The 22,710-nt window shown below is 40.1% G+C and overlaps 1 protein-coding gene across 1 annotated transcript in view; it reads left to right on the top strand.

Annotated features, from left to right (window-relative positions):
• Positions 1-22,710, top strand: part of LOC110963314 (ELKS/Rab6-interacting/CAST family member 1-like) — a 183,013-nt gene that overhangs the window by 73,696 nt on the left and 86,607 nt on the right. The window contains 6 exon segments of the mRNA XM_051959255.1: positions 1,865-1,876; positions 8,093-8,110; positions 10,968-11,003; positions 11,005-11,083; positions 14,310-14,338; positions 14,340-14,439. Coding sequence (XP_051815215.1) covers positions 1,865-1,876; positions 8,093-8,110; positions 10,968-11,003; positions 11,005-11,083; positions 14,310-14,338; positions 14,340-14,439 — 274 coding nt within the window.

Genomic DNA, 22,710 nt, shown 5'->3' with positions numbered 1-22,710 from the left:
ACCCACAAATACAAACCATTCAGTACTTGTTTATTGTTTACAAATCGTTGTAAAATTATAAGAGAGAATTAGCTACACTCACATTAGTCACACAATGTGCTAACATTAAGGAATGTCCTGTTGTTGTGGTGACATTACCATCAAAGATAAAAACCACCCACTGGATCTTCAGTTGCTCCGATGCTGGGAGTGCATGAAGACTCTTGTGCCATTCTTCCAGCCAACAGCAGAACAGAAGCAGCTAATGTTGGTTCCTCAGTTGAAACGTCGCAGTTAAATAAAATTCTTACTGGCTCTTAAAGGAGGCAGGCCATCTAGTTGTGGAAGGTTTGATGAATGGCACAAATGCTTGTCTTCATATTTTAACAGCTTTTACTTTACACCTCCAAGTTTCTAATAACTATAGAACATAATAAAGTGAATTTTTACCATGTGGGACCTTTAAGATACTGACAATATATTAAGTAACTAAACTTTTTTTAAGCCCCTCAAGCACTGACCCTGTAAAATTATGTGTATAAATAGCTCACTTATCCGAGCACTGCCTATCCCTGCTGTGAATTATAAGACTTAGCCTGGAGCTAACAGGTATGCGAGAGGAGAATACATTTGCCTGTGGCCAGCTCTTAGCTTGGCACCGGGGCTAACCCTGGGCTACAAGTGAGCAGCGGGAACATTACTAATGAAAAGATCAGATGTGGGTTAAACAAGGGTAAAAATCAAGCCTCTCTCTTTCCCCTCTAGTGTAAATCCAGCTGTAATGGCACCAGGTTATTTATTTCAGTAACTAGGATGGTAATTGGAGCAGACTGAGTGACTTCACACTGAGGGGAAATGGAGCTGAAAATCAGCCCTGATGGCCAAAATAAAGGATTTGGATGGAGGAGTGGAAAACAGAGAGAGGGAGAGAAAGAGGAAAGGGGAAGAAAGGTGGTAGTAGAGGAAGAAAAACAGTGAGAAAGAAATGAAATAACGGGTGGAGACGGGGAGAGAAAGAGCAGAAGCATAGGCAGCTCGGTGGGGAGAAGGAACAGAAAACAAAACTGACAGAAACGACTGGAAAGGGAAAAAACAGTGAAATGTGAGGAAACAGAAGGAGGTTTGGAGAGACGCAGAATATAAACCTGAGTAATGGGAAATTAGAGAAGTTTGTTGTTACATTGTTCAGTAATGGTCAATTTGTCTCCGGCACGCTGTCATTAGCGTACGTTCTCATGCATAAGCTCACACAAGGAATCCGAGCTTCGCCAGTTCAGTCAAACACACGAGGAGTGATTGTGTGGAAAACGTTTCTGGTTAGCCAAATTAGGAAGTGAATTTTCTTCAAATTTCATATCTTAATGATCGCATGCCACATGTCATTTCGTGGAGACTTCGCAAATCCGCAAAATGTTGCCGTACAAGTGGCTACAGCGGGAAGCAAAGGAAGTCAAAGAAACCAATGAGGGAATAATTCACAGTGAGCATGCTTTCAGCTCTTGCTTTGATTGGCTAATCACTCACTTTCTATGGTTTGTGATTGCAATTTCGTCTGTGTAAATGTTTGTAGGGGTCATTTGAGGTGAGCGGGCCTCAAATGCTGTACTAAAAACAAGAAATGCCTGCGTTTAACCTGTCGATGTGACCGTCTGCCTGCCTGCCCAGCTGCCTGTCTCTCTGTTTTTACTGTCTGCCTGCAGTTTCTCTGTGGTTAATTACGTGTTTCTGTCAGTTCTTCTGTCTTTTGTTCTTTCAAGACTGATCAAGCTGGCTAACCCAGTGCTCAACTCCTGTTTCCCCTCTCACCTTTCCCTCTCCTTCTCTCTCTCTCTCTTTCCCTTTTCTTTTATCTTTTCAATGCAACGCTGTCTCCTGCTCTACCCAGTCTTGCCTCAAGGTTAGTACCGCACGCCTATTTTTCTTCCTTCGTCATTCTCCCCCCCCCGTCTCTCTCATCTCTCTCCTTCATTGTCATACTGCGTGTCCTTGCATCGAGACACTCTCTCATCTCCTTCACTCTGTCATAAACTCTGTTTTTAATAATTCTCGTCATATCTGCCTGTCTTTGAAGGAGACACCTTGACTTTCACTTCACTCTCTCTCCCTCTGTCACATCCCTGAGTCTTTGAAGAGGAGACATTATTGTTTCTTCCCTTCACTCTTCATTATAACACCCCACTAGTCTCTTCACTGTACCGGCATTTGAACTTTGATACTAGCACTTAGTTTATTAACTTCAAATTTGAGGCTAACACAGAAAACAAGCAAAAATGTTGAAGCAAATGTATTATTACCTCCGACAGCTGTGAACTTTTGCTCAGATGTCTATTTTTATTCCTTTTACTTTGTTGCGCTTCGAGAAAAATCACATTTTGTTCCTGTCATTACTTTTCTTAAGCAACTAAGATGCTCCGATGGCCTTTATTTAAACAGATTTAGTATCGTATTTCACAATCTGTTCTAGTCGGTGACCTTTTAGCTCTGAAAACTGTCATGAACTCAGCAATTAGACCATTAACTTGTTCTTCAGGAGACATTTTGGAAGAACACGTTCCAAGAGTTGCTGGAAAAGATTCATAGAAAGATCGACCGCTCTCGTTTCTGTACGGCGTTGTTGTTGGAACCAGTAACTTAGCTTTGAATAAAACCTGCAAACAGGCAGAAACAGCTAATTTGGCTCTGCTGAAGGGAAAACTTTGCACCAGGCAGACATGAAAGCGGTTGCAATCTTCCCGTACAATTGTTGTTGAACTATTCCTTTAAATACAATATTGTATAACATCATCCTCATCCAAAGAGCTTTCTTCTTTTTTGACTTTTTAAATAATCCAACCCGCACTCAGGAGGTCACTATGTAATGAGATTTCAGCATGCAAAACCCCAAGCCTGAATTTGCTCTTTTTTAACAGGCATATCAAAGTTATATTGAAATTTCTCCGACCTACACATTGTGATGGACCACATAATAACTACTTCTTCCTTCTGTTTCCTGCATAAATCTGGTGGTCTGAGTGTTTTGTGTGCTCTGCTCTGCTTTTAAGGTCTCTCCAGTACCAGCTCCTTCTTTGCTCTTTCTTTCCTTTTCAACTTCTAGAGCCACTGTTCCCCCTGCCGTCTTGTCAGCTTTTTCATCGCTGTTGTTCTGGTGTTTTGTGATTCAACTCTAGAGGGGGAAGAAACAAAAGAAAAAGTTAGCGTTGCCTTGCTGTCTGCTAGACGACAGAAGACTTCTCGTCTTCTGTCCTCTTTTTTTGTTTTTTCTTACTTCTTTTTTCTTCTTTTTTTTTCGAGTGGTTTTGATGTTGAGCTAAGGAACTCCTCATCCACTGCCAAATGTCTGACATCAAGGTTTCTGGAGCTTAAAAAGGAATTGCATTGTTTCGTTTTTTTTTTTTTGTGTGTGTGCGTGCGTTTGTGTGTGATCTGTTTGAGGTCCTGAGCGTTGAGGTGGTGCAGGGATTTGTCAGCTAATGGGTGACAACAAGCAGACACGCGCTCATGCTATCACAGACCATGCACATTGCCTTTTCTTTGTTTTTGTTGTTCTTTTTTTTTTTGTCCTGCACACACATGCAAGAAGGAATTTGCCAGCTAATAAGACAGCGAGGATGACTGCGGAGAGTTATCTAATTAAAATGCATGCACACACACACAGAAGCACAGCTTATTGTTAAAACTAGGGGGAACTGAAAGACACCTTTATGCTGGACAAACCTGGTTTTAATGTATAGGCATTATGTGTAACCATACAGTAGCGTGAACAGTGGATAATCCCTGTAAATGATCATATGTTAGATTACTATATGCTGCAGAGTAGTGGTACTTGGTTAATTTTTTACTGTAATATAAAGTTCTGCATCTCTATGGAAACAGCACAACCATGGCTAGAAGTAGACAGAACTCAAACATGTATTTTGTTCACCACCACACAGTTATAATTCCATAAATTAAAAAAAAAATGTAAAAGTTGAATTTCTTTATTTATTTTACAAAAATTTAAACCACTCGGAATCAACATGTTCCACGTTTTTCCAAGTGCCCACATGTGCTACTAATATTGGAAAAAAATAAGTGTACCTCTACATATTATAGATATTTTACTACTTGCATTTTTATTTTGGATAGGCTCCAGCACCACCTGCGACCCTCGTGAGGATAAAGCGTATAGATAGCCTAGCCGCGCTAGACAACCCACGGCAACAACTTTAATTCTCTGCCAGGGTGGGTCTAGTTACCCTCGGTAAGCCTCGAGGTTGGATACTCCTAAAACTGGCCGGCGAATCACCATGAAGTGTAGAGTCAGAAGGCGGGCGTAACTAAGTGACGACAGAGGCGCAACGATTCTGACAGAAACAACCGGAAACAACTAGCCTAGCCGCACTAGACAACCCACAGCAACGAATTTAATTCTCTGCCAGGATCGACAACAGTCGTTGAGCTCCATTAGCACCGACTCTGAATAATCTTTCTGTTAACATGTCTGTAATATACTTGAGCTTCACCCATTGACTGTATACATAAGGCTTCACCGGACTCCCGCATCCTCTGATTCCCGGCGCTCTAGGAACTACGTCAGCCTATTCGTTGCGCTGATTGGTTGTATACCTACCCAGTTGCTGCAGAGTGATTTGAAAGACAACCTTTTAGCCCGCCTCCCTCCCTGTTGAGAGTTCCTAGACCCTTGTGTCTTCAGACCTGGGTCTAGCACGGCTAGGCTAGTGTATAGATGGATGGATGGATGGAACATGCCTTTCAAATCCTTTACAGGTGTGGGACTACAGAAGTTTAAAGGAATACAAAAAGTTGAAACTGGTTTTGAGAAATTGAGCTATCTGTTTAATTTTATTCTGTTACGTCGTCAGCTCAGTTCAAATCAGATCAGTTCATTAAACGGTGAATATGAGACCAAAGAACAGACTGTCAGCATTTATTCCAGCGACTTCACTGTTCTCCATGTTAAACAAAGACGCTGCCAAGATCAACTCCGGCTCTCTGTCACATGCTTACTCTGTTACTGCTATCTAAACACGCTCTGTTTAGATGTAATGTTAGTTCTGAGGTGTGGATATATCCTGTAAATATGATTTAACTTCCTAAGGACAGAAGTGATTGAAAAAGAGATTTGTTTGAATCACAGTATTTTCACAGCTAGTTTCCAGTAAACCACACTGTGGAAGTTTTTCGACACACGCCGCCTCACCTCCTTATTTACCCCACAAATTTACTTACCCTCTACCAGGGGGATTTTCGACAGTCGTTCCTCAAATCATGGAGTAAATTTTTCCTCCACGCCAACAGTGGGCAAGACACAACTATTATGTTTTTGATCATTTTTCTTTTTTAATGTTTTACAGTTTTTATGGGCTGAGTAAACCAAACCAATATTTCCTGTATTTTCAAAGGAAATATTGAATTCCAAATAGTTAAAAGGAAATCCTTGATGTTAATGTTGGGCGAACTATGTGCAGTAAACATACATGAGGCCCGCGAGCATTTCTGATCAAATATTTATGCAGGACTCCAAATGTAATATTAATATTACCTTAATGTGGGTCCCTGAATATCAGCAGCATGCTAATGAGGGGAGGTTAAAAACTTTTTTTCTATTTTATGGAATTGAAGGTTTACTGAAGTTGCGTGTTTATGTGTGCTTTTTCATTTTTACTGCTAATTACCAGCAACGTTCTGTATTTTTCACACAACTTTAAGTTTTAATGAAGGCTATTCTGCGTTGTACATTTGTGTGTACATTTAGAATTATATTATATATATATATATATATATATATATATATATATATATATATATCTGTGTGTGTTTGTAATAAATGCATGAGGGCATTTTTGAGGTTCTTAAAAATGTAGGAAGTTCAAAGTGCTGTCAGCAAGTATATCAGTGTGTTTATGTTTGCACGTAATATGTTTTTACAGTAAATGCCATCATGTTTGTGTGTGTGTTTCTGTGTGAGTGGTGGAAAATGGATGCATGATACATTACATGCGCTCACAACTGTGTGTGTGTGTGCGCGTTTTAAATATTTGTGTGTGGTCCAACCTGGAGATTTGATCTAATACAAAGCAGGTTGTGTTCACAGCGGCGACTGTGTGCGTCTATGTCGTGCATTTACGCTGCGTGTTCGTGAGTGTATAAAGTGTGTAATTGTGTGTATGTGTGTGGACGTGGTTTCACTGCACATTTGTATGTCGTGTTTACAGCGTTGTGGGTAGCGAACTCTCCTGTGATTCTGCCTCCTCCAGCGGTTTGCAGCTGTTGTTGAAAATGATTTCAGAGGGAGAGAGAAGGAAGTATTTTACATATTAAAACAACTTCAAATAGCGCCGAGTTGCTGCTGAGCAGAGCCACCGAGTTCACAGAGCCCCTTAAAGAAGAGAATGTAAGGACAGTGTTTTAGTGTTTGCTTGAAGTTGCGTAAAATCCAAACTCTTTAAAGACTGTGTTCACGCTGTGTCTGGTTTGTTCGTCAAAAATAGAGAGAGGACATGCGAGATGGAAAGAAAAGTCTGGGCTGATACATTTTGTTGTGTTTGAACCCAGGTCACGGCAGCACAGTTACATAATAATATGGAGCTAATACAAATGCGATACAGACAGATTATCAAAGTCTGCAGGGAAACTCCTCTATCAGGAGCAGATAGAGAAGAGCAAGATTCAATAACTGCCTCATAATGAAGTAACACGCCACAAAGCGTCTCTAAATGGGTTCAAAAGACGGCAAGATCTATTTAATGAAATGATGCAAGTAATACCATAGAATTTGCAATCACTGATTTGCTTCTGTCAGGATATTAATCTGTTCAACCTCACTAGAATGACTGCACATCATCATTATAAACGTACAGCTTTTAAGTTCAAGTCAACATCTCAGTGTTTTTACAGATACAAAGGTATGAGGAGATATGCACAGATTGATGCAGAATTCCAATAAAATTTGATGCAATAAACTAATGAAAGTAAAGTATTGTAAGACTTCAGTGAACCACTAGAAGAAACACAATCGGGGCATATGTGTATGTGGGAATAATTAGGAAGCATTAAGGGAGAAATTAAAGTTCTAGAAGGGAATTTTCTTGAGGGCTGACCTTTGTTTTACCTCACTTGGCAAGTGACGAAAAGCTACATCTCTAAACAGTGTCTGGGTGTTTTTTTCACAGCAATATAAAGTCCTGCACAACCATGACTAGTATTAGAGAGAACTCAGAAAATGCTGAAGTAAAGTATAACAAAGTTCGACTGCCATAAATCGTACAACGTGGTGGAAAAAGTTGAATTTCTGTTTATACACAGCCTGCAGTTCAGCCCAGTTCAGCCAGAAAGACCCATAATTTTCAGCAGCTGAGTCACTGACGGCTGGATGGTTGCACAGAGGAGCTCAGGAACTTTAGTTTTTTAGGGAATATGGTTGCTGCAATCAGTTAATTTTTGACAATTTTGCAAATGAGACAGAATGTAGAATAAAGAGCTCTCGATGAAATATCGCAATTTTAAGCTTAGATTGTAAAATTGTGTAATTGTGGTGGGTTTTCTTCTAAAGCAACATGCCTTTCAAAGCCATTGGTGGGTTTTGTGGTTCAGATTATCAGTAGAGCACACTAAGAATATTTTAAATTACTCTGACAGAGCTAAAAGTAGAATAATTGATGTGTCAGTTGAAAGAAAGTCATTCAACAGTTTTTATAAAAAACGTTTTTTAGTGGAATGTGTTTTTTACCAAATGTGCTGCAGGTTAATCAATAATGAAAGTAATCAGCGGTATGGTTGCTAATTGCAGCCCTTAATTTGAATCTATATTGTTCTGTTTTTATAACAACAACAAAGTACAAAAATAGTTTAATTTCTGTGGAAGCACCGCCTGCAGTTCAACCAGAAAGTCCCTTATTTTCCATCTTTGATTCCTTTTAAAATTGTGCTTTAAACTCGTTTAGAGTGACTGTAACTTCTTACAAATATGCAGGTGCAACATATTTGTGAGGATCAGTGTCTTAATAGGCCTGATTTATGTGCACATGATAAGCTTTTATGACAAAAAAATGTTTGTGATTGTTTGACTGCCGTGATTCATGTATTTTTTAGAGGCGAGAAGAGGAGTTAGAAGGAAAGTAAAGCACAGGAGGTGGAAGTGACAAAAGAGGGAGAGGCAGGAAAAGCAGTGAAGAAATGGGCCATGGTCTGATGAAAATATTTTATCCGAAGGAAAGGGTAATGTTGCATTTGGAGTGGGTGTGGGTTCGGGGGAGGCCGAGAGGAAAGAGGATCGGCACATTTGTCTTTTTGCATTGGCTCAGTGCAAATAAATGATCGCTTTTCATGCAAATAATTGTAACGCAACATGCAGAGAAAAATGAGAGGAAAGAGTTTGAGTTTGAGCAAGAAAATTCCAGCGAGAGTTGAGAGGAGGAAGTCGCTGCGGTCGGATGCTAATGCGTGATAGTTACCCATGCAAATGACCTACGTGCTGAAAAGTGAACAAAACAAGTGTTTAGCATTAGCAGAAGAGCCAAAACTGAGAGTTCAAGAGGGAACTGAGTGTTGTGTCAATAGGAAACATTGTGAACGAAAAGCCTATTCCTCATGCACTCGCATACATACAGTAAATGTAGCATGAAGGGGGGAAACCTCAGAGAGCTAACCAGATGGTTGGAGCTTCCTGGAAATCCTCCAATAGGAACATTCCTGACTGTTTATGACCTGTTACACACACACAGGGCGTATAGCACTAAAATGAGCTCCAAATATTCAAATAACTTTATCCCACATTCAGGGTGCAAACTGGAATCAGGACTGAACAAGGAGGCAAAATATATAATGTATGTGACTCCACGCTTACTTCATCTGCCGTCTCGGTTGACATTTGAACCCAATTTGCACAAGAGAGATGCGTGTTTAAAAGCAAACGTACGGGTAAAAAACACACCGATGATTATTCTGTGAGTTTTCAATGTCCAGGTGCTGCACAGCAGATTCTTGGCCCCGTCATTACTTTTCAATTTCTCTTCCAACTTCCCATATTTCTCTGGATGGTTTGGAATTGGGCCCCCTGGACCTTTTAGCAAACACATAGAGGATTTTATGTTACCATCTTCTGCCAATATAATTTCTCAACCTCTCTGGCAATGGTATTGATGTGAAAACCATTTGATGGATTGCTCCATTATTTTAAGCTAGTTTAGCAGGTAGTTTATGGCGTACAACGACAGGAAAAATGAAATTGGGAGGTTGTAGTTAAATAATTACGGACTGGAATACGTGGATGTAAACAAACTTCTTGTGAATTCAAAGAATGAACTGGAAAGTCGTGCTCACAGCTTTGTGGTGCACAGACCAAATCAAAGGTCATGTGACGATTCGAACCTGTTTACACCTTCACAAACAAAACCTGCTCGTAAAATAAGGATTTACCGGGAGGTCAGATGCTTTGCTGCTGTATAAGACACACTTTGACGTGGATTCCCATCACTGGAGGTCGGCTCTTTACTGGCAGCTGCAGGAGTGGACATAAAGAAAGTGGATTTATCTACGGGCTTGTAAAAAGTTATAAAAGGAACACTCACGCATGCACACATAAATATTTGCACAGTGCAGACAAACGTACTGTACACATATTAAATAAAGGCAAACATGAAAAAGGACTCAAGGACATACGCAGACTGAAAGAATGACTTTTATTGAGTTTGATCCGTTTCTCATGTGTTAGTCAGCAGTTTAGTCTGTCTTCATTTGACTTATCTTTCATCTATGTCATGATTCAGTAGACGTTCTTTAACCTTACTGGCAGTAGCCTGGTTTATTCCACATCTGTGTGTGTGTCTTCAGTATGAAAGGTATGAAAGGTCCTGATCAAGTCAAGCTGCTGATAGCTGATAGCTCTGTGACAGAGCCACAATGGCCTTCAGACGGCTTAAACGGGGATTAGACTCTTTCTCCAAACCCACCAGACTCTCCCAACCCCGTGTCTCCCACGAGGAATCACTCGCTCTCTCTTTCGCCCTCTGCCTCCTTCGTTCCCCCAGATGATGATTTAGGCTCTGCTTCCCGTCACCCACTAATCCCTCTGTGAAAACATCTCATACGTCCCACTGTGGAAATCGCAAGTGTCATTGATTCATCGATTTTCCCCGGATTCCTTCGCTGATCTTTGCATTATATCCACCCGAGGAGATGTTATCGCTGATGAGATCACAATATCTCGTTGTACGATTGTAACATCTTAACTCTATTGTTTCATTTGGTGCATTAAATATCAGCTGCAAACTCTCTCTTTTAAAGTACAAAAGAGAACTTAAACATTCAAATGAAATGATACCAAAAGCATGTTTTTTTTGAGGGATAGCTGGAATATGAAATGATGAAACTTTTCATAACAAAGATGTTGTAAGAAATGACCTCACCGGGTCATTTTGACCCACTTATGCATCTAAGGGTTGAGGCAATAAAGGAAAAGGAGAAGTGACATGCAACAAAGATTTCTGGCTGTACATGTCCGCATGTTAGAAAGATGACCAGGAAGCACTGTTTGTTTCGGCATTTTTTGGACATAGTCTTGAAAACAAATGGATGTTTGTCTCTGAATTGCTTTTTTTTTCCATAGAACCTTTTTAAAGTTAGATTATAATAGACAATTGACCGTGATGCACACTTCCAGTTGTGTTACGTGTTTTTAAAATCGAAAGGATTGATGTATTTATAGATTTTATCAACCAACTTCCTATATTAAATGCTTGTGGTCCGATGCTAGTGATGGAAAAAGCAACGTGTAATTCTGCCAGCAATCTGTTCACTTAAAATCTGCTTTTAAGTCCTTCAGTTCATAATAAATATTATTATTTAGCTCTGTATTGACAATCAGTTTTGCCACAAACAAGGAAAACTAGTGAACCTTGGCACAAAACACCCCCGCTTCATCTCTGGAGAGTTTTAGCGTTGACTTATTACTGCTTTTTTCTGTTTCTGCAGACAGATGAAGGACCCAGTCGAAGAGTGGCCAACCTGAAGCACAGGAGGCAGCTGAAAGAACAGGAACGCCCAGCTGATGGAGGAGGCCAAGAAGAGAGAGGACAATCTCAACGAAAGCTCCCAGCAGATAAAGGTACGAAGGGGGAGAAACAAGTTACGGAGGCTGCAGGAGCGAATGAGCCTCTTTGAATATTGTCTGCTGCCAAAACCTGTATATGCTAACGGGACAGGGAGCAGCCTGAGGCGACGTCAAACACACTGACTCTCAGAGCTGTCGGTCAGGGATTGTGTGACTGAAGAGGATAACTGACAGTGAAGCATGTAGAAGATGGAGAGGAGAGAAAACAAATGGTTCGACATGTAAATGGCAAAAAGTTGATTGAGGAGAAGGAAGGGATCCGCACAGAGCTATGAATGAATGCTTTGGGTTTAAAATGCTTCTGCGGTCTGAGAGCATCTTCTATTGTCTGCTGGGTGTGTCGAGTGACCACCAGACAAACAGTCACATGTGGGGTGATGATCGTGGGTTTTTCCTCATATTTCTACAGATTGCAGGGTTTCTTTACTTTTCTTCTTTTTCTCTCGTTTTTTTAATTTTCACTCTTTCACCCCAAATTTCCTCCTCCTCTTCTCCTCCTCTCTCCTTTCCAGTAATAGTCAACCTCAGTGGCCTGTTTGATTACAGGCAGATGAAATAAGTCAGCGTGGGTGTGTTGGTGCGAATACGCTATGATTGATCTCTGGTTAAGGAGTTTGGAAGTTGTCATTTCTGCATATGTGTGCGGTTAGCAGATGAGCTGATGGTGAAGTGAGTCAGTCAGACTTATGAGACCGCAGTGGTCACAACCATAACTAGCGTGTGTGTCGATTTTCGAAGCCATTTGCATCGCTTAAACAGCCCAGGAAATGAATGCGAGGAATAATTCAGGCCGTAAATTTAGTTCATTACAATAAGAGGTTCTAATTCAATTAAAGTCCATCTCAGTCTGCATAGTTAGACGCCCAGTATGTTGGATCACTGAGGATTCAGGATTCTCTGCACATGTGTTGGAGATGTTCTGGAGGTTTGTTCACGGCACTGAAATGTCTTCATCCCCCCAGTCCCCATCCGTTATTCATTCAGCTCTAAATTTAACCAGGAAACTCAGCTGCCTGGAAAGAGGGAAAATATCTCTTTTATGGTGAAGCTGGTGGGAAGCTGATGTAGTCATTCTGCTTAGACACACTTCATGTCTGATGGGAATCTCAGAGGCAGATAGAGATCACACCGTCGAGTTTGTGAGTCTTTTTTTGCAGCATATTACAGTTGTAGGGAGAAGCAGACTTGAGTGAGGAGTGTCCAAGTTTTTACTCTGGAGATGCTGAGCAGGATGTGACAGTTGAGCTGCTTGTACAGGAAACTTGAACACACTCAGTCAAATGAGGTGGCTGTCAGGTCGCACTGCACTTAAATGTACCAGCTGATTCTCTAGTTACTGTACAGCTTACTCAAACTGAGAAATGATTCTCTATAACTAGTTTTTGGACCCCATGATTCAAAGAAACTCAATGATAAAAACTTAGGTATCTACTTTATAACACAGTATAATTAACAGATTGTCTTTAAAATGTCTAGAAGTGTGGAAAACATCCATTGCAGTTTACCAGATATAGGTCTCTTGTTTATCCAAGCTACTGTACTAAAAGATAGATGAACCCTTTATGCCATCACCCATAGGTTTTTTTAAACAGTGGTTTCGAGGCTCAGCGTGGTGGCTCTGACTTCTCCAAACTCCTGACTAATCCAAACACTAGTGAAGAGGTGCAAACATCTTTGGATCATGGATCCACTTGGAATACTATTTAAACAGTTGAGTTATTTTTTTTTAAAATCCCCAAGTGTAGTTGTCATGAATGAAGACATTACCTATAGTAAAAATGTTTGTCTCTGCTGTGAAGTTTGACATTTAACACTGGGGTCTATGGGATTGACTTGCTCTTGGCCGGTATGAAGGGACCATTGAAGAACCTGCTTTAAATTTCAACCCAGAAGTTGCTACTTGGGTTTATCTATTTTACGACTTAGAAGTCCAAACAAAATCAATCATATGAGAAGCTGAACACATTACCATGTTAGCAGCTCTAGAAATGGATGTCCATCAGTTTTGTCCAAACTAAAGTGTCTTTTAACAAGCATTTCATGGACCTGTAGAACATTTTGCATTTTGTGTTATGGTCCTCAGATGATAAATCTCACTGACTTTAGTTGCCCCTTTGCAAACCATGAGGTTTTGAGTGAAGTCTTTCCTTAAACCTGTCACTAAATTTGCAAAATTTTGGTCCAGGCATTCATTACCTCCTCAAGATGAATGGAAAAGTTTTGGGATTCATTTGCACTGTAATCACTCCTTTTTCAATACTTTGTTTATGATCAAAATTCACTTCAGCCTCAGCTACACTTTTAGCTTAGTGCTAGTTAGCAAAGGTAACATGCTAACTAAGATGTTAAACACCACCTAAACCTCCTATCCTAAAGAACGACCTCATGAAGGCACTAGCATCTTTAGTTTCACGGCTCCTTAACATTTACACCGTCCATTTTTAACCTAAAAAGACTAAACACTCAGAGCGTGAAAACTGTGTGCAGCTCATGTTGGTTCATCAGGTTGCTGCTCCTGCCAACAGAGAATGTAAGATTTTTTTTTACCATTTTGTGGTAAGGTAAGGGACCATAAACTCCCATGCAATTTTGTTGGTGAATTGGGCTGTGTTAAAAAACATATATGTGAGTCCAGAGAGCAGGAGAGAAGTAATTGTGTAAAGGATATCTGCGTTAAAAAGTGTGTTTTCTTTCCAAATGTTTGTTTATTTTGCTGTGATGCTGTGGTAGGCCTTCGAACCCTACGCAGTGTACAAACCACTGTTTTGTTCTGTGATAATTTGATAATTTGTGATCATTTAGTCCAATGCTTTTAAATTCTTGAGTCTTTGGAATTTCAACATTGAGCAGAGCTGGACTTTGCTGCCAGCACCATTTTCAAAAGCTAAACCAAGAATGCAACAGTTGTGTTGTGATGCTAAAGAAAAGCAAAAGAAAACTTGTATCAGTTTCAGCGCATGTTTAGCATCAACGTCATTGATCATGCTGACTAATCATAGCCGCTCTAATTTCTACGGCCCAGTGATATTGATATTTTAAGATGGTTTCCACTGTTTACCAGCTTGTGCTTTCCAACATGTAATATTTGCTTCTTAAATATCCAAATGGAATTCAAAATGCAGCAGCAAAATAATCAGTTGAACCAGTTTTCAGGCTGGTGGACTTAATAAATGCTGATTAATCATGCCTGCATCTCTTTTCTTGTGTACTCTCTGTGTAGGACTCCCTCCGTCATAAGGAGGATCGCATTGGAGCTGGAGGAGGCGCTGAGGGAGAGCGTTCAGATCACAGCAGAGAGGGAGGTGGTTCTCGCCCAGGAGGAGCAGGCCCGAACACAAGCCGAGAAACAGGTACTTTGTCTTTCAGTAGCTCATAGAGTCACATACGCTGGTGTTCCTGCATGCGTTTGGAGAATCCTCACCCCTAACGTGTACCCAAACCTTCCCTGAAACTCAACCCCTGTCAGTTATTCTTTCACACCGACACAAGTGTCATCACTCCTGAGAATTTTCCTTCATTTTACTGCCTTTGTGGGACACTCGAAGAAAGCGCACACAGAAAACATCTTTAGGGCAACATATAAACTTTTTTGACATGGCTAAAAGCGGCTAATGGAAGCAGCACACACATGCCAACTGAGCTCATTCAGGTGTGGTTCAGTGTGTGTGTTTGTCCAGTCACTCTTCATTTGCAGGGGAGTAAATTACATCCCTATTAAAGAACAAGCTTGCATTTTGTCCACTGTGGCCTGCAACACACAACAGCCTTTTTTTATGAACGGCCGCTCCAATTTGTCGCGTGTTTTTATCTAAATCGAGACAGTAGGGAAGTCATGAGGTGTTGAGGGAGGCTCTGAGGGAAGGGTTTGGTGGATTCAACCTCAGACCGCTGGGAGTGTGTATGTTGTTGTTCCCTGGGTACCAGGGACTGGACGAGGCTGTAGAGAAGGGAAATGTTCCCGGTGCCTGGATGGGTTTTGACAAGTAGGGGGAAAAAAATATTGTGGGCTGAAGGACGAAAACTACCCTGAGAAAACTGGTCGACTGTAGCTGTTGCAAAACGGCTGGACTCCATTGTTATTGCTGCCTCTGAATGTTGGCTGTCTTTGCTCGCCTTTACTTGCTGGACTTCTTCTGGACAGACATGCAAACAGATGTTTTACTTTTGTATTTCGCCTACACTGTCATCCATTAAATGCTAATGAGCAGCACGGCAGAATACATTCCAGACAGACAGATGCAGCAGAAAAAGGACAGATCTTGAGTAAAGATAGACAGATGTTAGAACACGTGATGGACAGACTAAAGCAGAAACATGGTCGATAGGTTGTCGTCCAAAAAGCGCACTTCAAGTTTGGCTTCTTCAACTCTTTCATTTCAAATGCTAGTCATGACCCTGAGGTTTTCAAAGTACAACAGGAAAGCATGTTTAAAATGATGCACACGACAGGTTGGATTTGCCTTTTGATGTCATGATGCAACCAAAGAGAAACAGCATTTTGGATGTGGGTATTTGACACTCTTGGATTGCAGCTTTAATTATGGGTTTGAACAGAGACATAAGGAAAATGTGAGTTGAAGTCAGGAAAAAGGAGTTTATTAAATTGGTATTTTGTTAAGAGTAAATTTAAAAGCCATTGTGGGCACATGTGGTTGAGAATTTTCTTGCTTTCACATCAGTAAAGATGCCTTTTGTAGCGCCTAACTATTAATAAAACATTACTTCATGTTTTTCCCACATATATACATAGACACATTTTTCATTGTAGGGACTTTTATTGGTGCTAAGGGACCCTCATTTCATTTCAACCAAAAGAGCAAAGGTTTTTTTTTTTAGCTTTCTGACCATAGTTTATGGTGCCAAGACGATCCTTACTCTTGCTGTAGTGCATTTTGATGCCACGAGAAGAATTTCTTCTTCTTTCTTTTGCTGAGGTATACATACAAAATATAATATATATTTCAATATATGAAGAATGGATGGACATTTCCTGCAAGAAGGGAGCTTCAGAGAGATGCTAAATAAGCTGAAAGCCAATGCAAAATAAAGACAGCAGCATTTTACAGAATAAAGCAGGTGAACAAGAGAAAGAAACCAAATTTCCTCCCTTTTTAGAATTGTGGTTGGTTAGACATCATCTGTATTTTGCAGACAGCTGCTCTGGAGTTTTCGGTGCCCTTTTCAACCTCAACATGTCTCTTTTGAATCGATTTATTGATTCAGACATCAAGGTTGTGTGCTAATTGCTGCCAGAATAATTTGTCTGCTCATTACACACATCAGGGATGTGCGCAAAGTGGACTTTCAGTTCCTAGTTTAGTTCCTGAATTTAGTAGCTTGTTCCTTTAGCAACTTGGTGAAAATGCCTTCTACATTTATAATCTATGGGTTTATTACAATTCCTCATAACAAAGATGAAAGTTTGGGGCCTTTTTCAGGGCAAAAAAGCTCTAAACTTTAAGGGTTTTACCATGACGACGACTAGATCAAGTGAAAGTCAACACAAAAAAGTCTTGATCATGGTTTAATTTGTTTACATTAATTGTGCCAAGGTATCACATTAAATTTGGCAGGGATACATTGAAATACTTCAAAATGCTACAAGTGGCAGCTTTAATTAGACAGAACAGAGGCCATTTGGGCCAGCGCAGGGTCCTGGAGAGCGTCCTCGTGTTAAAATACTTCAGTGAAGGAGGAAGGAGCAGAAAACGTCAGTGTGTGGCCAACGAGTGGAGATGGCAGCCAAACACTCAGTGCAGCCCCTCCCAACATCAACAACACTAACTCAGCCTTTCAGCACAGACACGCACGCACATGTGTGTATGTGGCACTTCTAGACACGACAGTAATACACAAGACAGCGGACCACATGCATGCATGCTTCTTCAAACACACACGCACGGCTGACAGACGTGCTAACTGCTATTTAAACAGCGCGCCGACACTGGACAACATCGCATTCAGCAGGAGCCAGATGGACGCCACTTTGGTTTCTCGAACTGGAAACGTGTCTCTATATCCACAAGTAAATTGTAAATAAATATTTTTGTGTTCCCGTTTTTACGACTGCGTCACTGCAATTTACTTCTCACATAATAATTTATAAAATGATGACAGAAGGAGACAATTTCCTCCCTTAATGAGACCGGCCTGTTCAAAGGCACACACATTGCTTATTATAGTGTTGGCACCCTCACACATGCAAATGCAGCCAAACCAGGCACATTTATACATACACCCTGACTCTATATTGATATACGTACACACTGCACACACACATTTTCATGCACAGCTATATATTGACAACACGTGTGTGTGGATGTGTGTGTGAGGGACTGTCCCATAAGCGTTTGACCAACACCACTTGAAAGTATACTGAACCTTTCCTGCTAGACATGAGTCACTACTGTACGTGTGATCGCTGGAGAAAGGTGTGTGTGTGTGTGTGTGTGTGTGTGTGTGTGTGTGTGTGTGTGCGCGCGTGTGCGCGTGTGCGTGCGTGTGTGTGGGTGCTTGTGTGGGTGACAGAGAAATGAGTCAACAGTATGACACACTCCATCTGTCTCTTCCGAGACCAAACTAAAGACAGACGTTCTCCTCTCCAGCTTCCCATTTTTCATTAACCAGACCATTTTAATTCTTGACCTCAGTGCACCTTCTTCTCTCTTTTATCCTTTCCTACTCTTAACCCTCTGAACCCCACAATATGCCAGCAGATTTGAAAGGCCTGTTATCTTTTACAAAATTGCCAAAATTGCACCATTTATCAGAGCCAGAGACCGTAAAAACAGAGAGGATGATCGCATTTTAAACTCCTCTGAGACATGTTTTTCAGTAGAGAAAAATAGCTAGAATTATGCTTCAAACTGTGACATGTCATCATAATCACTTTATTGTTCACAACCCGAACCCCCGGGCAGATTCAAAAGACATAATATCTTTTAAATATAGTTTTGTCAAAGACGGAAACCACAAAAACCAGTGTCACCTTTCCAACTGTCCTTGAACTTGTCGTTTGTGACATTCAATTTTGTTGGGAGAATGGACCAAATCGAAGTTTAAAATAATGATGTTCAAAACCATTTTTTCACGTCTCATTCAAAAATAAATCATTTGCTCTAACCAGGTTCTGTAAAAAGACAAAACAATTTGTAGCTATTTGCGCAACCCAAATGTGACTTTTTGTGACTAAAGCTTCAACCTAAAGTCAGGGGACAAGAAATCAGGGACTTTTTTGCTGAACTTGGCTGAACTGCAGACTGTGTTTAAAATGAAAGCTGCAAAATGTCTCTTCTTCCAGGATCGGTAACTCCTGTGACACCCCTTTTTCTAGGCTCTAATTTTAAATAAATACTCAAAGAAATTCAACTTTCCTATTTCATGATTTCGAGCATAGCTGTGTCTTACTGCACAGAAGACATTACTGACTTCTCTCTACTTCTAGTCGTGGTCGTGTCGTTTCCATAGAGGTACAGGACTGTATGCTGCTGTGAAAAATGAGCCCACAGTGAGTAAAAATGTGACAGGAGCAAAAAAAGCAGCCAGAAACTGCTTGGAGCTCAGAGAGTTAAAATGAAAATTAAACCACTTTTACACAAACACACACATGTTCAGAGCCACTGAAGGGGTTGCTGCCCTCCTCCGATCCAGCATCTTCATTGCCATCTGGGCCTTGTCACTCCTCACCTCTCCCTGCATCTCTCCATCCTCCTCTCCCTTCTCTCTCCTCTTACTTTCATCAGCCCCATGTTTTCCTTCTTAGCCTCTTCTTCTTTCTTTTTACTGTCTGTCTTGCCGTGTTAATGCTGCTTGTGTTTGGGACTGCTCCATGTTTTGTGCATTTTCCTCGATCTGGTTCCTTCTCTTTCATGTTCTTAGCATTTGCTTTTCATGAATTCTTTCTCTCTTTTGCTGCATTTTATCGCTTAGTCTTTTGTTGCATCTCTTTTTCTGCCTTTGCTTCCCGTATGTCCTTCTTCCTCCTCTCCTACACCCATCTTCCTCACCTTCTCCGTATCCCGCCTCCTCTCCTTCACCTTTCATCCCTCCTTGCATCCTTATCTCCTCCTCCCTCACTGTTTTCACTCCCTCTTCTCACATCTCTCTCTCTTTCTCTCTTTGTCTTTATGTCATTTTGTATGCAGCTCTCTCACATTCCAATGCATGAGTTCACCACGAGCGGATTTAGGTGGTCAAAGGTAACAAACAATCATCGCATCCCTCACTCACTTGTGTTTTACCTTTCTTTTTATGAAGTCTTTTTTTCATTTTTCATTACATTCCTTCCATTTTTTTTTAAATAATCAGCCGAGTGTGAACACAAATCCCTTTTTTCTGTCAGCCTTGACCAGCAAACTGCTTCATCTGCTGTGAAGAGAATCTCTTCATTTGGTCGACCTTAATTTCTTTTTGATAGAGAACCTCTGGTAGCGACCTATAGTACTTTTTTGATTAATTTTTTACCTTCAATGACTTTGTATCAATTATAGTATGACCAAAAAAATGCTCATTATTTTCTCAGATTCTATCTCATTTTCATTTCCCATTTTTTCTCCATCTCTCATCTCTATGTCTACATTGCAAATGTATAATATTTATGACACAGACGATGGATAGGCGAAAGGTGAGAATCACTGCTTTAGATGTTTTAGTGGTGAAATAAAGAAAAACGCTATGAAATGGAATTTCTCAGGTCAGTAACCTGAAGATCATGGTAACTTGATTTAGGGACGGCGCGTAAGCCTCATTAATAATACTAAATAGTAAGACACACATTTCTTGTGCTGATTTCACCTTTTCTAAATTATTCAGATCTTGTCTTTTACCACGTTAATCCAGTATTCTGAATCAAGCAAACAACAACCGGTGCTTGATGCAGAAAGTTCCAAAAACTGCAGTTCCTTGGATGCAACTTGAGCTCACTCCAAAAGCAAGTCAATCTCCATAGGACCTCTAATAATAAAAAGGACCAATCTACAGCACAGACATTCAACCAGTTTGCTCATAGTCTGATTTCTCTTTTGGTCACAATTTTACCAGCGACGTCAAATGCTTAAATAACTCCACCTGTTTAAATTGCATTTAGTTTAGTAAATTCAGTAGGAGTGACCGCCTTGTTAACAGATTGGCAATCATACGCAATCATCACAGTACATCCAATGTCTACCTCAGCTCCACTCTCACCTCATGCCTGTGCTCTATTTATTTAGATAATCCAGTATTTAGGAGGACTCAGATACTGCCAAGATGGCGATGGCTGAAGCCAACACACTGAGTCTGTGTTCCAAATTACGACTGTCTTTTTCCTTACATTCCTTCACATACTACAGCTGCCCGTACATACGACATACCAGATATAATGGGACATCCTGGTATTTTTGACCATACTATATTTGAAATACTACTGAACACTAAATCTTTTCTGACATACTATAATGTGTGGTATTATTGATATTGGAATGCACTCTGAGTTTCGAAACACAGAGGGGTCCATCCATCAGTACCATTCAAAAGATTAGGGTCACTTCGAAATGTCCTTATTTTTAAAAGACAAGCAATTTTTTTCAATGAAGATAACATTAAATTAATCTATTTTACAGAAATTAATCAGAAGTATAATTTTGGCAGTACTCTTAATAGGCTTTTTCCATCTATACATATAGAGATTCTACAAAGGTGTGGCCATTAATCCTCATTATGGCAGTTTCTATCAAGTCAATATGTTTAATGTAAATTTGTTTTTATCACATAAGAAATCAGCCTATCCTTAATGCTTTGAAGTTTGTCTCGCCTGCAACTGATAAACAAATCAAGTTGGCAAATCCAACAGGAAACTGCTGTGTTGCTGTTCACCCACACACCGATGCAGTTGTCCTTGTCCCTTCAAAGACAATGAAATCAGCCCACTGTTGGAAACAGAAGCAGTCACAGTGCTTTGTCGGTCATGTGGGCACAGTTTGGCAGAAAAAGCTGCACTCATCTTGGGTATTTTTCAGACACAGCAGCCCATTATATGGTGTTTGCTAATGGTCCTTCACATGAAATAAAACTGTTTCATTTGGTTGGCACCTTTGTTAGAAAATCCAAAAGCCTGCAATCATGTAATTTTTGTGTAAGAAAAGCTGGATAGGGATATAAACCGGTAAATATGACGGTACACATGTTTGCTCTCAGAGATACACAGTCTACTATCTTAAAACAGTTAATGAAAGCAAAATGCTCCTGGAATAGGTCTGTTACAGAAATGATGCCCAATTTTATGTTTTTTGCACAGTTGAATCCATTAAGTTATCAGAAACATTTGATAATTCATCATGATTTTGATTTAGTTAACATAATTCCAAGTACCGAACATGAATTAAACTCATACCGGTAATGTGGTGAACGTTGTGCTGTATATTCTCCATACATGCATGTACAGCTTAGCTACAGATACAAAGACAGTGCTGATCAACTTCTTTGTGTGTGTTTGAAATCCGCATTGTACCTTTTGTTGTTTGATCCATCAGGCAACATTAGAAATGTCCAGACATCCAGCACTGTTTCTGTGTGATCATACAGCTGGAATTTCTTTTCATTTTTTTCACACCTAATCTAAACATCAAGGTATGAAAACCTTATTTAGAAAGAAAATTAAGACACACAAATATGAACATTAGATAGCAATGACAATAATATTAAACATCTCCAAAGGCAAAGTGAGTAAATTAATTAAACATGAATGAGAGGTTTTACATTTTTAAAGTGTGTATAATATAAAATCGACTGAAAAAGGCTGATTTCACAATAGCATGTAAACATGTAAAAATAGACTAAATTTAGCTGGATTTAGTGTCAAAGTAATGAAAAGTGATCCAGAGTTTATCCCTCACCGACTTCTGCTGTTCTGAGTGTGTGAAGTTTTGAAAAAGTGAACCCGTTTCTGAGAAATGTGGCAAACCAACTATTAAAAAAACTCTAAAATTGTAAGGGACATGACTTATCTGGTGCAAGAGCAGCGTTGGAGGAGTGCCGGCGGAAAATAAATTGACCAGATCTGGTGTAAAAATCTGTAAATGAGAGAAACTGACAGCCAGAGAGAGAAGATGGAGAAGACTGAAGGAAGAAATAGCAGAAATTTATCAACAGAGGAATTAAGTGAAAACATGAGAGAAAAGGACTTTGTTGTTGAACTTTCACCAAGCGTTCATTAAGGTCCTGTCATTCATTCATTCTAGTTTCACCCCAGTGATCCCCATCTCTCTTGACAGGAGCTACTCTCAGATTCAGCTTATGTCCACGGTTTTACTTTTATTTCTGCTGATGCCATGGACTTTTTGGAGGAAATAATGGTTCACATATCTTCTGAGTGTCTTTTTGTCTCATTTTATCCCTTTCTTTCTTGCTTGCTTTCTTTCCTTCCAACTCAACACTTCAGAGAGCAGGGATTATATAAATGGAAAAGAGAGAAAGAAGTACCCAAAGAGAAGTGTATATGTGCGTGTTGGCCAGATCGTTTTTGCACCGTGAGAAATTCTCTCTGACCTCACACACATTAAACTGACACGCTGATATACACCCAGTGAGAAAAGGGACAGAGATAAAATATGTGTCAGAGAAAAGAGGGAGAAAGAGAAACAACA

The sequence above is a fragment of the Acanthochromis polyacanthus genome, chromosome 1, assembly GCF_021347895.1.
Source record: "Acanthochromis polyacanthus isolate Apoly-LR-REF ecotype Palm Island chromosome 1, KAUST_Apoly_ChrSc, whole genome shotgun sequence".
NCBI lineage: Eukaryota > Metazoa > Chordata > Actinopteri > Pomacentridae > Acanthochromis > Acanthochromis polyacanthus.
The sequence above is the reverse complement of the archived record's forward strand: the minus strand, read 5'-3'. Positions and strand labels throughout refer to the sequence as shown.